At 45.1% G+C, this 18,041-nt stretch overlaps 1 protein-coding gene across 1 annotated transcript in view; it reads right to left on the bottom strand.

Moving 5' to 3' along the window:
* Nucleotides 1-18,041, bottom strand: part of prim2 (DNA primase subunit 2) — a 238,432-nt gene that overhangs the window by 62,381 nt on the left and 158,010 nt on the right. Inside the window, exon 5 of the mRNA XM_038801067.1 lies at nt 9,090-9,157. Within this exon, the coding sequence (XP_038656995.1) occupies nt 9,090-9,157 (68 nt within the window). The remainder of the gene's footprint in view (nt 1-9,089; nt 9,158-18,041) is intronic.

Here is an 18,041-nt window from a genome sequence, read left to right as displayed (position 1 = left end):
GACAGAGCAACAGAGCTAGGTTGGTAGTGCAGAAATCTCTTGTGGCCATTCACCTTCAGAACAGCTATGCCGTTTTGCATACTGTTGAGGGAAATGGCCTCTCAAGGGAAAACAGCAACAGCCACACTCGTAGCACCACGGTTGGTTCTGCTGGAGAGGGGTGTTGGGGAGGGTGCCAGTGTAATAGTTATAGGGGACTCACGTGTAAGGTGAATAGATAGGCGTTTCTTTGGCCGCAGACAAGACTCCAGGATAGTGTGTTGCCTCCCTGGTACTCGGGTCAAGGATGTCTCGGAGTGGGTGCAGGACATTCTGGAGGGAGAGGGGAAACAACCAATGGTCGTGGTACACATCGCTACAAACAACATAGGTTTAAAAAAAAGGGATGAGGTCCTAAAAGAATACAGGGAGCTAGGAAGGAAGTTAAGAAATCAGACCTCATAAGGTAGTGATCTCAGGATTACTACCAGTGCCACGTGCTAGTCAGAGTAGAAATGACAGGATATATCTGATGAATACGTGGCTGAAGGGATGGTGTCAGGGGAAGGGTTTCAGATTCCTGGGGCATTGGGACCGGTTCTGAGGGAGGTGGAACCTGTACAAACTGGACGGGTTACACCTGGGCAGGACTGGATCTGATGTCCTATTTGGTAGAGCAGTTGGGGAGAGTTTAAACTAATATGCCCGGGGGAGGAGGAGGAGGGGGGGGGGGGGGGGGGGGGGGGGGGGGGCGTGACGACCCATGCAAGGAGTCAGAGAAAGAGGGAGCAAGGACAAAAACAAAAAGGTAGAAAAATGAATATGAAAGGTGATTGGTGGAGAAAGCAAGGGTAAAATTCAAACGGCAAAAGAGAAAAATATTGGGAGCAAGACAAGCATTGTGAAAAAGACAAACTTAAAGGCTCTGTGCCTTAGTGCACGGAGCATTTGCAATAAAGTGGATAAACTAATCGCGCAGATAGATATAAATGGGTATGATACAATTGGGATTACGGAGACATGGCTGCAGGGTGACGAGGGATGAGAACTGAATGTCCCAGAGTTTTCAGTATTTATGAAGGACAGGCAGAAAAGAAAAGGTGGTGGCGTGGAACTGCTGGTTAAAGAGGAAATTAACACAGTAATGAGAAAGGATATTAGCTCTGACAATGTGAAGTCTGTATGGGTAGAGTTAAGAAATACCAAGGGGCAAAAAACATTAGCGAGTGTCATATTTAGACCCCCCAAACTGCAGTGGTGATGTTGGGAATGGCATTAAACAGGAAATCGGAGATCCATGGAATAAGGGAACATGGGTGATCACGCGTGATTTTAATCTTCACATAGTTTCGGCAAATCAAATTAGCCACAATGCCGTAGAGGAATTCTTGACCAATATGTGGAGGAATCAACTAGAGAGCGGACCATCTTAGACTGGATACTGTGTAATGAGAAGGGAATCATTACCAATCTAGCTGTGCGAGACCCTTTGGGGATGAGCGACCATAACATGGGTGGAATTTTTTATCAAGATGGGGAGTGAAGTAGTTGATTCGGAGACTAGGGTGCTGAATCTTAATAAAGGATACTATGATGAGGCGTGAGTTGGCCTTGATAGATTGGGGAGAGTTACTTAAAGGCATGACAGTAGATCGGCAATGGCAAACATTCAAGGAACGCATGGGGGAACTACAGCATCTGTTCATTCCTGTCTGGCACAAAAGCAAAGGGGGTAAGAGGGCCAATCCATGGCTTATAAAGGAAATTAGAAATAGTATCCGATCCAAGGAAGAAGCATACAGATTGGCCAAGAAAAATAATAGGTCTGAGGATTGGGAGCAGTTTAGAATTCAGCAAAGGATGAAGGAATTGATTAAGAAGGGGAAAGTACAGTACGAAAGGAAGCTTGGAGGGAACATAAAGACTGACACTAAGAGTTTCTGTAGATATGTGAAGAGAAAGAGATTGGTAAAGAGAAATGTAAGCCCCCTACAAACATAAATTGGGGAATGCATAAGGGACAAAGAAATGGCTGAGCAATTGAATACATACTTTGGTTCTGTCTTCACAAAAGAGGACACAAGTCAGATACCAGAAATGTTGGAGATAAAAGGTTTAGTGAGAGGGAAGAACTGAGGGAGATCAACATTAGTAGAGAAATGATGCTGGGGAAACTTATGGGATTGAAGGCAGATAAATCCCCAGGGCCTGAGAATCTGCACCCCAGAATGCTTAAGGAGGTGGCTCTGGAAACAGTGGATGCATTGGTGGTCATCTTCCAGGATTCTATAGACTCTGGAACTGTCCCTACAGAATGGAGGGTAGCTCACGTCACTCCAATATTCAAAAAGGGAGGTAGAGAGAAAGCAGGGAATTATAGACCAGCAAGCCTAACATCGATAGTGGGGAAAATTCTTGAATCCATCATCAAAGACTGTACAGCGGAACATTTGAAAAGCAGTCACAGGATCAGTCAGAGTCAGCAGGGATTTATGAAGGGAAAATCATGCTTGACAAATCTGTTGGAATTCTTTGAAGAGGTAAGCAGTGCAGATGACGGGAGGGGGGGCAGTCAATGTGGTATATTTGGCAAGAAGGCGTTTGACAAAGTCCCGCATAAGAGATTATTGTGCAAAATTAAAGCACATGGGATTGGGGGAAATGTATTGAGGTGGATAGAAAACTGGTTGGCAGAGAGGAAACAAAGAATAGGAAATAACGGGTCCTTTTCAATATGGCAGGCAGTAACTAGTGGGGTGCCACAGGGATCGGTGCTGGGACCCCAGCTATTCACAATATATATTAATGATTTGGATGAGGGAACAAAATGTAACATCTCAAAGTTTGCAGATGATACCAAGTTAGGTGGGAGGGTGAACTGTGATGAGGATGCAGGGATCCTACAGCAAGATCTGGACAGGTCGGGAGAGTGGGCAAATCAATGGCAGATTCAGTATAATTTGGATAAGTGTAAGGTTATTCACTTTGGAAGCAAAAACAGGAAGGCAGATTACTACCTGACTGGTTGTAAATTGGGAAAAGGGAGTGTTCAATGGGACCTGGGTGTCCTTGTGCACCAGTCGCTGAAGGTAAGTATGCAGGTGCAGCAGGCGGTAAAGAAGGCTAATGGTATGTTGGCCTTAATTGCAACAGGTTTCGAGAATAGAAGCAGGGATGTGTTGCTGCAATTATCCCGGGCCTTGGTGAGGCCACAGTTGGAGTATTGTGTGCAGTTTTGGTCTCCTTCTCTGAGGAAGGATGTTCTTGCTCTCGAGGGAGTGCAGCGAAGGTTTACTAGGCTGATTCCAGGGATGGCGGGACTGTCATATGAGGAGAGATTGACTAGGTTGGGATTGTTCTCGCTGGAGTTCAGAAGAATGAGGAGGAATCTCATAGAGACTTATAAAATTCTAACAGGACTAGACGGGGTAGATGCAGCGAAGATGTTACCAATGATGGGTGTGTCCAGAAACAGGGGTCACAGCCTGAGGATTCAGGGTAAACTATTTTGGACAGAGATAAGGAGACACTTCTTCACACAAAGAATGGTGAGCCTGTGGAACTCATTACCACAGGAAGTAGTTGAATGGGATCAAAGGCTAGGGGGAGAAAGCAGGATTAGGCTATTGAATTGGATGATCAGCCATGATCGTGATGAATGGTGGAGCAGGCTTGAAGGGCCAAAAGGCCTCCTCCTGCTCCTATCTTCTATGTATCTATGTATGTATGGCTGCTCCCCTCTTCTGTCAAGCTACGGCACCTTTGACCTGGTGAACTGTGCATGGTGGGGTGGGGGATCGGTCACATGCAGTTTATGGCTCGGAATAAAACCCATACCTGGAAATCTGTGTTTAAAACTGTGTTGGTGGGAAAAGAAGATAGCAGCCTTTTTGCAGTCCACAGTCGGACGTGAATATAAGCTGCTCCTAAATTACTCTGCGTGCTGGAATAGTGTTTCTCAAGCCCACCAAAAGAGGCAGTGTAAGAATGGTTCAAAAGGAAGCTTTTGCCCTGATTCACAGCCAGTCAACAGATGCCACAATTTTATAAATATCATCCTTGTTTTCAATACCTCTCTGTCTCTCCACCAGCCTCAAACCCCTCACATATCTGATCTGCTCTTATTCTGGCCTTTTAAGCATCCCCAATTTTAAAGCTCTTACATATCCAGTCATGACCTCAGCTGCTGGGACTCTACAATTCTCTCCTTGAACCTCCCTTTCCTCCTTTAAGTTGCTCCTTAAAACCCACCTTAAGCTTAGAACCACAGTGCAGAAGGAGGCCATTCGGCCCACTGTGATGAAAGAATACACTACCCCGTCCTATGCCTGTAGCTTCACCTAACCTGATCATCTTTTGACAGTCGGGGCAAATTTATCATGGACAATCCACCTAACCTGCACAGCTTTGGGGTGAGAGGGGAAACCGGCCAGTCACACAGACAGTCACCCAAGGCTGAAATTGAACGCGGGTCCCGGGTGCTGTGAGACAGCAGTGCTAACCACTGTGCCACTTAATATATCTCTTTAAAATTCTACATCTTCTCGACTACTCCATAATAATTCCTGCTGGCTGATGAACCGTCATCTGAGAGGGATGTGCATATGCACAATGGGAAGGCGGTGTTGGCTACAGTTTGCTTACTAAGCTGAAAGAGAATGTTGATCTCAGGTTCTTTTTAAAAAGAAACAAATTTAGAGTACCCAATTATTTTTTTCCAATTAAGGGGCAATTTAGCATGGCCAATCCGCCCAACCTCCACATCTTTGGGTTGTGGGGGTGAAACCCACGCAGGCACAGGGAGAATGTGCAAACTTCACAGACAGTGACCAGGATCGAACCCAGATCCCCAGCGCCGTAGGCAGCAGTGCTAACCACTGTGCCACGGTGCCGCCCTTAAAGTAACATATGCTGCTCCGGTTTTGTTTTTGTTCATTGAATTCCAATTTCAGCATCTGCTGTGGGATTTGAACCCGGGTCCCCAGAGCTTGCTCTGAGTCTCTGGATTACTAGTTCAGTGACAATACCACTATGCCACTGCCTCCTCCGATCTCAGGTTCAATTTATTGATTTGCTACAGTTCCTGCCAATACCTTTCAACCTTAATATCTAACTGGAGCACTGAGGAAGTGAGTTAAAGGAAACATTAAATCAGGGGCCCCTTTCAGGTGGAGGTAAAGATCCCCATGACATTACAGCAAAAGGAGGAGGTAAATCCTCCCCCAGCATCCTGCCAACATCATTAAAAAGACTATCTCGTCATAACCACATTACTTTGAGCAAGTCGGTTGTGTTTTCTACCCAACAACAATGACTGCTTTTCAATAACGTCCTTCATTGGTTGTAAAACACTTGGGGATGCCCTGGCATTGGGGCTTGTTTAGCACAGTGGGCTAAACAGCTGGCTTGTAATGCAGAACAAGGCAGCAGCGTGGGTTCAATTCCCATACCGGCCTCTCCGAACAGGCGCTGGAATGTGGCGACTAGGGGCTTTTCACAGTAACTTCATTGAAGCCTACATGTGACAATAAGCGATTATTAAATTAAATTTGAAAGGAAGTTATGTCAATGCAAGTCTTTCTTCCTTGTCCATCAGGACGAACCTGAAGTTCTGATTCAGGGAGAGAATATTTTGGGTTTTTGCCAGCCTGGTCATTTCAAAACAGAAACATTTGCATTGCTCCCTCGCTTTCGGGTCTTGATGCATTGATTTCCTGAGGATCCCTTTTAGGTAGACAGATATGTTTCCAAGTATTTCCTTGGGAATACCACTTCTCCGTCTTCTATCAAATTATTGACAGCATCTATACTAACACGACTGCGACCTACATCTATCACACAAACAAAGACTAATTGGTTAAGTGTAAGCGCAATCATCAAGAGCCAGACATACTAAAATGCCTAAAATAAGAAAAAGTGACGGTAATGCAAAATGAAGAAGTCTGTGCATTTTTTCACCTAAAACGAATGTGGCATGACGAACTCTCAAAGTGAAAATTAAACCAATAATATTTGAAGCAGGGAATAATTTCTTTTGGCATTTGGATACAAATAGCTAATAGTAGAAGTTGAAGCACAAATGCCGCGAAAGACTATATTAAGCAGCTAAATTTAAGATTGTGAAGGGGCTTAGTCGGGTAGATGCACAGGAATCTTTCCAATTATGTTGGAGACCAAAACCAGGGGTTAAATGATAAGACAGTCACTACTAAATCCAACCACCAGTAATCCGACAGGTTTCTCAGGAGAGACCACCGTTGCCAGATTTATGAGGATGCGGATCAAGAGGTGGATTACATGTGTGGGGGAAACACGAGAAGCAGGTGGGGGAGGAAGGAATAGAGGATATGCTGGCAGGGTAATAAGTAGGGAGTGGCATGTGTGTGGAAGAGAACCCCTGGCTTGCAAACCCAGTTTGCCAGAACGGCCGGTTTTTGTGCTTAGCATTTGATGAACGTTGCTCACCCCCACACGCGAGGTCCCGAGCAAAATATAAATGCCTATGCAAACCGACTGCATGCTCTGGCAGTCTAACGCCTCAAGACTACATTCCATGGGCAGGCCATAGATGAAATAATATTGCAGCATACAAAATGCAAACATGAGCCATGAGTTTCGCTGTGCGAAAAGTCAACGCTTTACCTCAACATGTATCCACCTCATACTGTTGTCCAGCATATCTGGAAAAACGGCACTGAAACGCTGATAAAAGGCGTGACCCCTTTGCAGTAACAGCCACTTTTTGCCACTTCCTTAGGCATTTGGGCTGTTGGTGATTGACAAATGTTACAGATCTTCTCCACACACACAGACACACACACACACACACCCCCCCCCCCCCCCCCCCCCCCCCAACGCCAAAAGTCAGGCACTAGAATATGAGAAGTTACTATGGAAACAAATTTTTTTTTTAAGGTTTCTGAAATACGAGATCTCTGTTCAGGGGCTTCAACGTTCTGTGAAAGCACCATGTTTGTCATCTGATGCAGTGGGAAATGCAACTGAAAGATTTGCTGAATCAATACAAGACTATTGCCCAGCTCAGCCTGTTAAAGCAGTCAAGAGTGATCATCATATACCAGAGACAGTGTCCTCCAGATGTGAAAACACACTGGTGGAACATTGGAATGATCAATTGATAAGGTAACAGAAACATGGACGAGCATTGGGGGGGGGGGGGGGGGGGGGGCAGAGGGGTACGGAGGTCAGCGGTGGGGTTCGGCAGGTGACACAGAAGGGCTTTATGTAGATGAGAAACAGGGAATTTTGGGAAGGTTGGAAGAGGGCGTCATTGGTGAACCATGTCAAAAGCTGCAGTCGGGTCATGAAACGAGGCTGCATTACGGTCGGGTAGGCTGCCATTCATGCCTTTGATTCGGGTCATTTCAACAGTGTGACAGGGGGGGAAACCCGAGTGCAGAGATCGTGTACACACGGAGTTATGGAAAAGATGGGCGTGGATTTGGGAGATAACGTTGAAATACCGTGGAATGGAAAGGCAAGGCATGGTAGCACAGTGGTTAGCACTGTTGCTTCACAGCACCGGGGTCCCAGGTTTGATTCCCGGCTTGGGTCACTGTCTGCGTGGAGTCTGCACGTTCTCCCCGTGTCTGCGTGGGTTTCCTCCGGGTGCTCCGGTTTCCTCCCACAAGTCCCGAAAGACGTGCTGTTAGGTGAATTGGACATTCTGAATTCTCCCTCTGTGACCCGGACAGGCGGCAGAATGTGACGACTCGGGGCGTTTCACAGTAACTTCATTGCAGGGTTAATAAAAGCCGACTTGTGACAATGAAGACTATTATTATAAGTTGACGAGCGGCTGCAGTTTAGAAGGAGAACAATTTATTTGAGACGTTGGGTGACACCGGCAGATTTGAAAGCGAGAGGGATCGGGTTTGAAAGCGAGAGGGACATATGTGCTCAGCGGGTTATTTAGAAGAGAGAGCAGGAGTCGTGTCTCACAAACTAGATGAATTTGGACAGCTCATGTGGGGTGATCGGAGAGAAACAGGACAAAGAAGTGAGTCCATGGCAAGGGTGGGGGAGGATGCAGCAGAAGCAGTTGAACCGATCGTTTCAATCTTAAGTGACAAAGGTATCTATGATCTCCCCCAACGAGCTGTTAAGAGGTGAGGGTGGAAGGTTTAAGGAGATAGCTGCTGATGGAGAAAGCAGCGAAGGCTATACTGTGCAACTTAGGTTCAATAAAATCCCCAACTGAAATCAAAATGGATCTTTGTAATTTCCCATTTTTTGATAAACATGCCCCTGAATTTGCAACTGCGGGTCACATCAAACCAAGGGTACCCCGAATCACTATTCACAACCATGGAACCTATCAGCTTATCCCAAGAACCCCTAAAGCTGCAGCTTGAAATACTAAATTTAAACATGAGTGAACTTAGTAATACAATAAGAATTGCTAGCACTGCTTTCTGCTCCTTCTGACAACTGCAGATCTCATTGAAGTGATCAGGGAAGCAAAGCAATATTTCTTTCACAGATTAAAATTTTTCACTCATGTAATATTCATTTCTTACACGAATAATATCAAACTGCAATAACAAAACTTTGGCCGTTTCAAACGGAAGGGCGAGCTTGGCTGTTGAACAAAGCATGTTCTTTCAATCCCACTGTTGTCGAAACATCGGATAAATATTACGCTTCCATTCATGAAAACATACACTGAAGGCCGGCAGGGTGGCACAGCGGTTAGCACTGCTGCCTCACAGCGGCAGGAACCCGGGTTCGATTTCAACCTTGGGTGGCTGCCTGCGTGGAGTTTGCACATTCTTCCTGGGTCTGCGCGGGTTTCCCCCGGATTGGCCATGTTAAATTGTCCCTTAGCGGCCAAACGTTAGGTGGGATTAAAGAGATAGGGCGGGAGAGTGGGTGTGGGTAGGGTGCTCTTTCATAGTGCAGACTCAGTGGGCCAAATGGCTTCCTTCTGCACTGTAGGGATACTATGAAAACTAATTCAACCTCGCAGTCAATGCATTCACTTCGGTGTTTAGGCCTCGGCCTTGCATGTAGCAAATCCCAGTGATAAGATCCTCCCTCATCAGTGCAGGATTAAGTTTGGTTTATGACCTGCGTTTAGGAGTTGTTACCTGAGGTTGTTTAGCAGTGGCTGGAGCCTCTCATCTGATTGTACAACAGGCAGTGTTCTGGACGCGAGCTGCAGAAGAGAGATCATTTTACAGTGAGACAACATTCACAGGGCAACAGTTAAAGCAAAAGGAATACACGCACAAGAAACATTTCCGAGTAGCACAATGTGCCTTTTCAGTCTTGACACAAGAAATTTGTTTCCCAAGTTCTGAAAAGTACACCACTCTCTTCTTCATGATTAGAAACAAGGGAGCATTCAGCCCCTCAAAAGCCTGTCCCACCATCCAGTTAGATCGTGGCTGCTCCGCTCCTTAACTCCATTTACCCACATCGAGCCACAAAGGGGATATTGCAGCAGGTGACCAGTCGCTTGGTCAGAGGGAGGCTACAGGAAGCAACTTACAGGAACAGCGGGATTGGAGAAGTTCAATGTGGCAGTTCCACAGCATAGGGCAGCGGCAGCTGAAGGCATGACTGCCAATGGTGCAGCCCAAAAACAGAGTCAGCGATGAGTGACAGGTCAGAATTGGTGGGGCCGGGAGATCTCAAGAGGCTGCTGGGCTACATAACATTGTGGGATAGGGAGGTGCGAAGCCTGTAAAGGACATTTAAGACAAAAAGAGTGCAATAAGGTGCCACCCAAAAAGTTAACACGCATGAGAAGAGTTCATGGAGTTGGGGGAAATAGCATGAAGAGAGGATTGCTTAACTGACAGGAATCTTTGAATAGGAATAAACGAGGCATTCTCAAGTTGGCAGGCTGTGACCAGTGGAGTGCAACAGGAATCAGTGTTGGAGCCTCAACTATTCACAACCTATATTAATAAGACAAAAGAGATGGAAAGTAATGTACACAAGTTTGTTGGGATACAAAGCTAGGTGGGGATACAAGCTGCGAGGAGGACACAGAGAGGCTGCAACGAGATATAGACAGGATATCTAAAGAAGGCAAGGGGGAGAGGATTGAATATAACGTGGGGATGTTTTGCAGTTATTCACTTCAGTCGTAAGAACATATTGCATCTCAAATATGCACACTTTCCATTCTTGTCCAGTTTGTAGGGAGGTTTCTGGTGATGCTATTCCAAATAGGTCTTCCTGCAGGATCATTGCTTCCAGTTCCCTACCTTATCTTCCAAACTCTGCACATTGCAATGTTTTAATTGCAGGTTTTTTGATAAACATATAACCACTTTGTTACCTTTATTCTTACCCAAGGCCATCTGAAAGTGCTTTCTTCACTTATAGCTGAACCATTGGATTTCATGCCTCGATTCACTATCTTGCCTGCCCATTAGTTTTCTGCATGAATATTATCAAAATATGATTCGATATTATCTATCTTCACTATTCACGGATGCTGGTTGGTTTTATTTTTCAAGTATCTCTCCATCCAGTTTAAGTATCTTGTCACTCCAATACTTATGCAATCAATATCCCACTGTAGTAACAAACCAGAGACTCGGCTTAATAACCTAGAGAATGTGTTCAAATCCCACATCTAAGATTGAGAATCCGGATTCAGTTTTTGGTTAAAAAAAATAGGGAACTAAAAAGTCAAGTTATCAGCACAAGTGGGTATGAAGCTGACAGATTATCATGAAAACCCAATTGGTTCAGTAATGTCCTTTGGGGAAATATATATAAATGATCTGCAAGGAGAATGTAACATAGCGACATTTGCGGATGTTGCAAAAATAGTTGGGAAAGCAGGCAGTGGAGAAGAGATGAAGAATTTACAGATGGGTATAGAAAGGCTAGGAGATCGGACCAAAATTTGGCAGACAGAGTTTAATGTAGATAAGTGTGAGGTTATCTATTTTGGCCGAAAAAATAGAACAGTAAATTATCTAAATGGCAAGCAGATTCAAGATGCGCCTGGGCGGAGAGATCTGGGTGTCTTTGTACCTGAATCGCAGAAAGTCGGTATGCAGATACAGCATTTAATTAAAAAAGCAAATGGAATTTTGGCATTTATTGCAGAAGGACGGGAGGATAAAAGTAGAGAAGTATTGTTGCAGTTGTATCGAGTGTTGGTGAGACCACATCTGGAGTATTGTGTCCCATTTTGGTCTCTTTATTTGAGGAAGGATGTGGTGGGTGGAGGCAGTTCAGAGGAGGTTCACCAGATTGATTCCGGGGATGAAAGGGTTAACGTACGACGAGATCTGATCGAGGTGCATAAAATACTAAAAGGGATTGATAAAGTAAATGTAGACCAATTGCTCCCCCTTGTGGGGCAATTTAGATTGAGGTCACAGATACAGGTTGAGACAGTAGATTTAGAACGGAGATGAGGAGGAACTACTTCTTGTAGAAAATGGTGAATTTGTGAAACTCGCTGCTCCATACAGCAGTGGAATCTCAGTCATGAAATGGTTTCAAGGAGGAGATATATATTCTATTTGAAAAACAGGTTAAAGGGATATGGGCAACAGGTTGGGAGGTGGATTTGAGACCAGGAAGAGATCAGCCATGATCTGATTGAGTGGCAGAGCAGGCTCAAGGGACTGAATTGCCGACTTCTGCTCCCAATTCTTACGTTCCTGAACGTGTTGGCCTCACCCCATCTGGTCAATATTGAATTTCAGTTCCACACTAATAGTTACCCTCTAAATTGCTCTGGCAAGCCAAGTTGCATCAAACCATTACTACAGCTGCACCAGTCAGTACACCATCACCTTCTCAGGAAAACTAGGGATGGGCAATAACTGTCACAGCCTTGCCAGCAACACCCAAAACCCAAGAACAGAGGAAAATAAATGTTTTGTCATGACGTTGGCACAATCCCTGCTTAGATGGCACCCATTTGACAGGGCAACTTTCAATGGTCCCAGACCCGGTCCTCTTTCCTCACACCGCACCAGCCATCTAGCATCGATTTCTCTCCGCTTCCCTGTTCTTGTTGCTTGGCTGGAGAATCATCCTTCCTTCCAGAACAGTTTTCCTCTTCTCCTATTTATCGTGCGCGTCTAGAGCCCTTCTTCAGCTGCACCGTTGCTCCACATGGACACCAATGGCTTCAACTCTGTGCAAAACGTCAGCTCCCAGTTCAAATAATGCGCCTCATTCCCGACGCCACATGGGTGACAACTAAACAGATCTTCCGCTTGACATCGTTTCCTATGCTTATTGCCACACAGAGATAAGATATGCAGCCAACCCAATTCAAATTTAAACTAATACATAATAGCGCATATATGCAGGGCCAGCTCTTCTGCATGTTTAAGTGGATTGAATGAACCTCACCGATAAATTGCAATGACACTGCAATAACTTGAACTTGATTTCCCAGCCAGTCAATTTAATTGATTCTTCCTCGCACAAAATCACAAACGACAAAAAGAAAGTGGAAAAGCTAGCATTAGTTTGTGCTTCAATTCCATATTTCATAGAACCTCATTACAACAAGATTTATAAATTCTATTTCTGAGCCATTTTTTTCAACCCTTACACTTGACACAAAATTGTAAAGTATGGTCAAATGGAATCCTTCCCCTTCCCCACTTCAACAGCAGCAACATTACACAAGGGACCAGATTTTCTCAAAAGAAATACAGAGTGCCCTCATTTGCATTTAGATGACAGCGTGCTGCGCAGAGGAAGGAAAAAAAAATCAAGATTGTTGTTTGTACCACTGCACACCTTGCTGACATAATCAAATGAACATGAACTGAAAAACGTGCATGCATCACTGACTGAAGAATCATCAGATGGCAGGGAAGAGAGAGATTAACAAGTGGAGATACAAGAACATATTCAGGTTTCACCTCCTTTCCCATTCAGCCCCTAATTCTATTGTGAACAAACAGCCTGGTATATTACTGGGGGCAGCTTTTGGCCTCTGGCACGGAGTACAACAGTACAGCTTCTTTATGAACACCGGGGAACAGAAAAGTTCACACAGTTCCAACAAATATTCGGTGATGGGATAAACTGTCAAACTCAATATGTCCTCGTGCTTCCCAACTTGCCTGTGCAGTCAAAGCTGCCTCCAGCTGAAGACCTCATCCGAGGCATGAGGTCCTTTTCAAGGAGACAGCCAGTTAGGTATTTTTGGAGAGAATGGAGGGAGGTGGCAGGAGATCATAGACATAGAACAGTACAGCACAGAACAGGCCCTTCGGCCCTCGATGTTGTGCCGAGCAAATGATCACCCTACTCAAACCCATGTATCCACCCTATACCCGTAACCCAACAACCCCCCCCCCCCCACCTTACTTTTTAGGACACTACGGGCAATTTAGCATGGCCAATCCACCTAACCCGCACATCTTTGGACTGTGGGAGGAAACCGGAGCACCCGGAGGAAACCCACGCACACACGGGGAGGACGTGCAGACTCCGCACAGACAGTGACCCAGCCGGGAACCGAACCTGGGACCCTGGAGCTGTGAAGCATTTATGCTAACCACCATGCTACCGTGCTGCCCGTAGTTGCAAGTGGTCTCTGCAATTGTCTGCAACAACCCCAAACAAAGCCAATGGAAGTTAATCCCAATGGAACCTCCATTATCACCAGGAGGAAGTCTTGAGGCAGACATCACCTCACCATTCCGACAATGGTTCGATTGACATCTGTAATAGGTATGCCTTCAATCTTTTGTCTGTAACATTGTTGAATGATTTCTTAAAAATTTAGAGTACCCAATTATTTTTTCCAATTAAGGAACAATTTGCGTGACCCATTCACCTACCCTGCACATCTTATTGGGTTGTGGGGGTGAGACCCACGCAGGCATGGGGAGAATGTTTGCTGAACGTTGAGTGTAGGATCAATTACAAGAACTGTCAAACATCGGATAATTTTGGTCATCCATCTAAGGAATTCCCCTCATTTAGGATAATGTAGGCTCAGTGATAAACAGATTCAAATACATTTGCTTATGTATAAGAGCAGTAGGAAAGATTCCTCCATATGCCTTCACCTTATTGAAGGTGGTGACGCCTGTTGGAATATGGTATCACAGACAAACCATGCCCTTGTATTTCACCTGAGTGGCCATCCACTCAGTTCTATCCAACATTTGAGGAGAAACCTTGGAGGAAAACGTCTGCTACGTCTTTGAAACCTACCACCTCGAAGGACATGGGCAGCAGACACATGGGGACATCATCACCTGCAAGCCCCTTCAAAGCCTCCCACCATCCTGATTTGTAACAATATCGCCATTCCTTCACGGTCACTGGGTCAAAATCCTGGAACGCCATCCCTAACATCACTGTGGGTGTACCTACTTCTCAGGGACTGCAGCGGTTCAAGAAAGCAGCTCACCACCACCTTCCCAAGGGTAATTAGGGATGGGCAATAAATGCTGACATAGTGAGCGACACAGCCATGAAAGATCTTTTTTAAAAATGCACATGGTGAGTTACAAAGACCTTCCTTAAATCAACGGGAACTGGTAGCATCAGTATACATACTATATTCACGTTTTCAGTCAAATGGAAGTTGTACAATGGGGGATAAGAAATGCTGTTATATTTCTTTGCTGCTGCACCCTGGATTCTTATAAAAAACAACGAGAGGTTTATTAAGGGTGCTCATACAATCAACAATTAACCCAGAGCCCGTGCAAAACACTCTGCTGGCATCACTACACATCACAGGACATACAGAACCAGCAAGAATGTATTCACAGACACATAACATCCTCCCTCTTCACTTCAACAGTGCAACAACAGCAATTAACATTTATACAATAGATCCCATGATATGTTATTTCTATACATATATACAATTCAATAAGACCATCTCTGTTTTGGTAGAATTCAGCATTCTTGAACTCGGCTACTTGCAACCTCAGAAGTGTCCTCATGCCTTTCCGTAGATGGTAATCACTTCGGTGTCTGTCACAATAAGCATTGAAATGTCCTCAGAAACAGATTCTGAATCCATCAATGTCTGTGCTCCACAGTATAGTCCTCCAGATGTTCTGAAGGTAGCACCTCTTGAGGAGTTCCAGCACTCGCTTCATGCAGCAAATAATTGCTCAGCATGTCGCCCAACTCTTTCATTGTCTGTCTGTATGGTGTATGATATTGGACCTGTCTTTACAAGGATCATAGCTGGTAGCTTTCTTGCTAGTGGTGTAAGTCTTCGTTGTAGCCACCTGGGGTGACCACTGCCCAAACACAAAATGGAAGATTGCAAGGAATGCAGGGAAAATGGACAGGTTGTAAAAAGCAAGCAGCTTGCAGAGCGCTTGTATATTTGGACTGCTGCAGAAACCAGTTTTGGCTGTTGCCGAAACCAGACAACGCTATGAAAAGAAACAGTTAGCATATTAATGAGGCGATACCGGGCGATCCCCAGGCACAAAAGAAACAAGTTAACACTAATCGATACATTGAATGGAAGGCCATACTTTTCGGCGCCAAAGAAGCCCAAAACAATGAGTCCCAAGAACCGCCCTAATGATCGAGATACTGTCCCGTTATTGGGGAATTTAAATCAATCGATTGGGAAGATACCCAATCGACTGCGAGAGTATTGAGGGTCCGCCCAGGTGGGCGCAAGACCCTGAGAGGAGTATAAAACAGAGACCCCGACCCCAGCTCGCTCTCTCTGCCAGCCTCTCCTTGACCAGCCAGCCCTCCCAGCAGAACACCATTGCAGCAGAAGAACCTTGTGCAGGAGAGGTCTGGACAGAAGCCGCCAGCAAGTAAGTCACAACTCACACTATGGGAATAGACACTCCTAACCCCTTTAGACCATAACCACTGGAAGCCTGCGGACCCAGGACAAAGCTAGAAGCCGTTGTTCCCTAATCCCCTTGTCCAGATAAGTATTTGGCCTATTAGTGGTAGGATTAGCCTAGTCTTATAGTTTATATGCATGATTAGTAGATTACTGTAATATAATAAATGTGTCTTGTTTGAACTTACTAATTGGTGTATGGTTTTATTGCTTTGAACTTGACCTTGAAACTTGTGGCGGTATCTTAACGATACCTGGCGACTCCAAAGCTAAGTAACGAAACAGAGCCAAATTGAGTGTTAAGCACACTCACCCAGAACGAGCAACATCGTGAACACTCTCTCTCTCCCTGGTTATATGCTCATCTCATTTACACCCTCTTGAGCAATTTGCGTTTGTTGTGGTCATTCGACAATCTCTGAATCGGTGGAATTAACATATTAAACTGTGTTTGTAGTTTCCTCTTGAACAACAGCATTGCCGGCGAACATTACGTGGTAGCGTGTGCAGTGTTATGATAAGCTACTAGAAACTTGTTTACTCTTCTTGGTACTGTCCTCTGGTCCTTCGATGCATTGATAGCTGCTTTAATGAGTCACAGAATTAGCCAATCCATTCATTGCTGGATGATATGGAGCTGACTTGATATGGTGTTCCCTTTTAAGTAGTCCTCAAACTTCTTTTAAATAAACTGCGTACACCATCACTGACAATCTGTTCTGGCGTTCTAAATCTTGTGAATACTTCAGTCCAGTTTCTCAGTGATCTGCTCAGTGGTCGTTGACTTCACTATCGTTACTTTTGGCCATTGAGTGTGCATCCACAATCACCAAGAACATGTGATCCTCCAGTGGACCAGCGTAATCACTGTGTATTCTCTGCCACAGTTGTGTCGGCCATTCCCAAGGATGTAATGGTGAAATGTTCCTTAGTTTTGCACAGGACTGACATTGCCCAACTCTCTCTTTAATTTGAACATCTAACCCTGGCCACCAAAAATAACTATGTGCTAATTCCTTCACCCTCACCACATCAGGATACCCCGCATGCAGTTGGTCTAGGACGCTACTAGGCAAGCACGGAGGAACAATTACACAGATTCCCCACAATAGCAGTCCATTCTGCACTCATGTCTCGTGTGATGTCGGGCTTTAGGTCTGGATTTTTCTTACGAATGCCTGACAGCGTTCCTTTTTGAACCAATCCATCACCTTCCCCATCACTGGATCGGCTCTTTGAACTGGAGATGGCCACAGGTATTGCTATTCAAGAGCGAGAAATATAAAATATCTACAAAATAAATGTTTTTATAGGTCATGCTGGTTTAGCTCACTGGGCTAAATCGCTGGCTTTTAAAGCCAGGCTTTAAAGCAGACCAAGTAGGCCAGCAGCACGGTTCGATTCCCGTACCAGCCTCCCCGGACAGGCGCCGGAATGTGGCGACTAGGGGCATTTCACAGTAACTTCATTGGGGCTGGTTTAGCTCACTGGGCTAAAGCGCTGGCTTTTAAAGCAGACCAAGCAGGCCAGCAGCACGGTTCGATTCCCGTACCAGCCTCCCCGGACAGGCGCCGGAATATGGCGACTAGGGGCTTTTCACAGTAACTTCATTGAAGCCTATTCGTGACAATAAGCGATTTTCATTTCATTTCATTCATTTGCAGCGGCAATCAATATAAAGCATCAACATATGCTCGGAATAGCGATACTGGATGTCATAAGTGTGTGATGACAATATCATTGACCATCTTTGCAATCCAGCTGTTAATGAAGCTATACCTCTACATGGCCCAAAGATTGCAGTCTAGGGTCGATGATCTGTCAAAATGATAAAGCGTCCCAGGTTTGATTCCCAGCTTGGGTCACTGTCTGTGCGGGGTCTGCATGGGTTTCCTCCTGGTGCTCCGGTTTCCTCCCATAGGACCCGAAAGACGCGCTGTTCGGTAATTTGGACATTCTGAATTCTCCCTCTGTGACCCGAACAGGTACCAGAGTGTGGCGATGAGGGGATTTTCACAGTAACCTCACAGCAGTATTAATGCAAGTCTACTTGTGACAATAAAGATTATGTTATAAATGACGTCCATAAAGGCAATACTAGAATCTTCTTACACCAAAAAGGATGTTCAAACCCTCTTTTTCGAGCTGAGATTATTTTCTCCTGTGCTAGTAAGGATGTGTGAAGCAAATACAATAAGTCATTCCTCTCCTGAAAGCAGAATATGCGAGGCTACAGCACCAACCCCATAGT

This window comes from Scyliorhinus canicula, chromosome 6 (assembly GCF_902713615.1).
Source record: "Scyliorhinus canicula chromosome 6, sScyCan1.1, whole genome shotgun sequence".
NCBI classification, from domain to species: Eukaryota; Metazoa; Chordata; class Chondrichthyes; order Carcharhiniformes; family Scyliorhinidae; genus Scyliorhinus; species Scyliorhinus canicula.
This window is presented reverse-complemented; position numbering and strand designations above follow the sequence as displayed.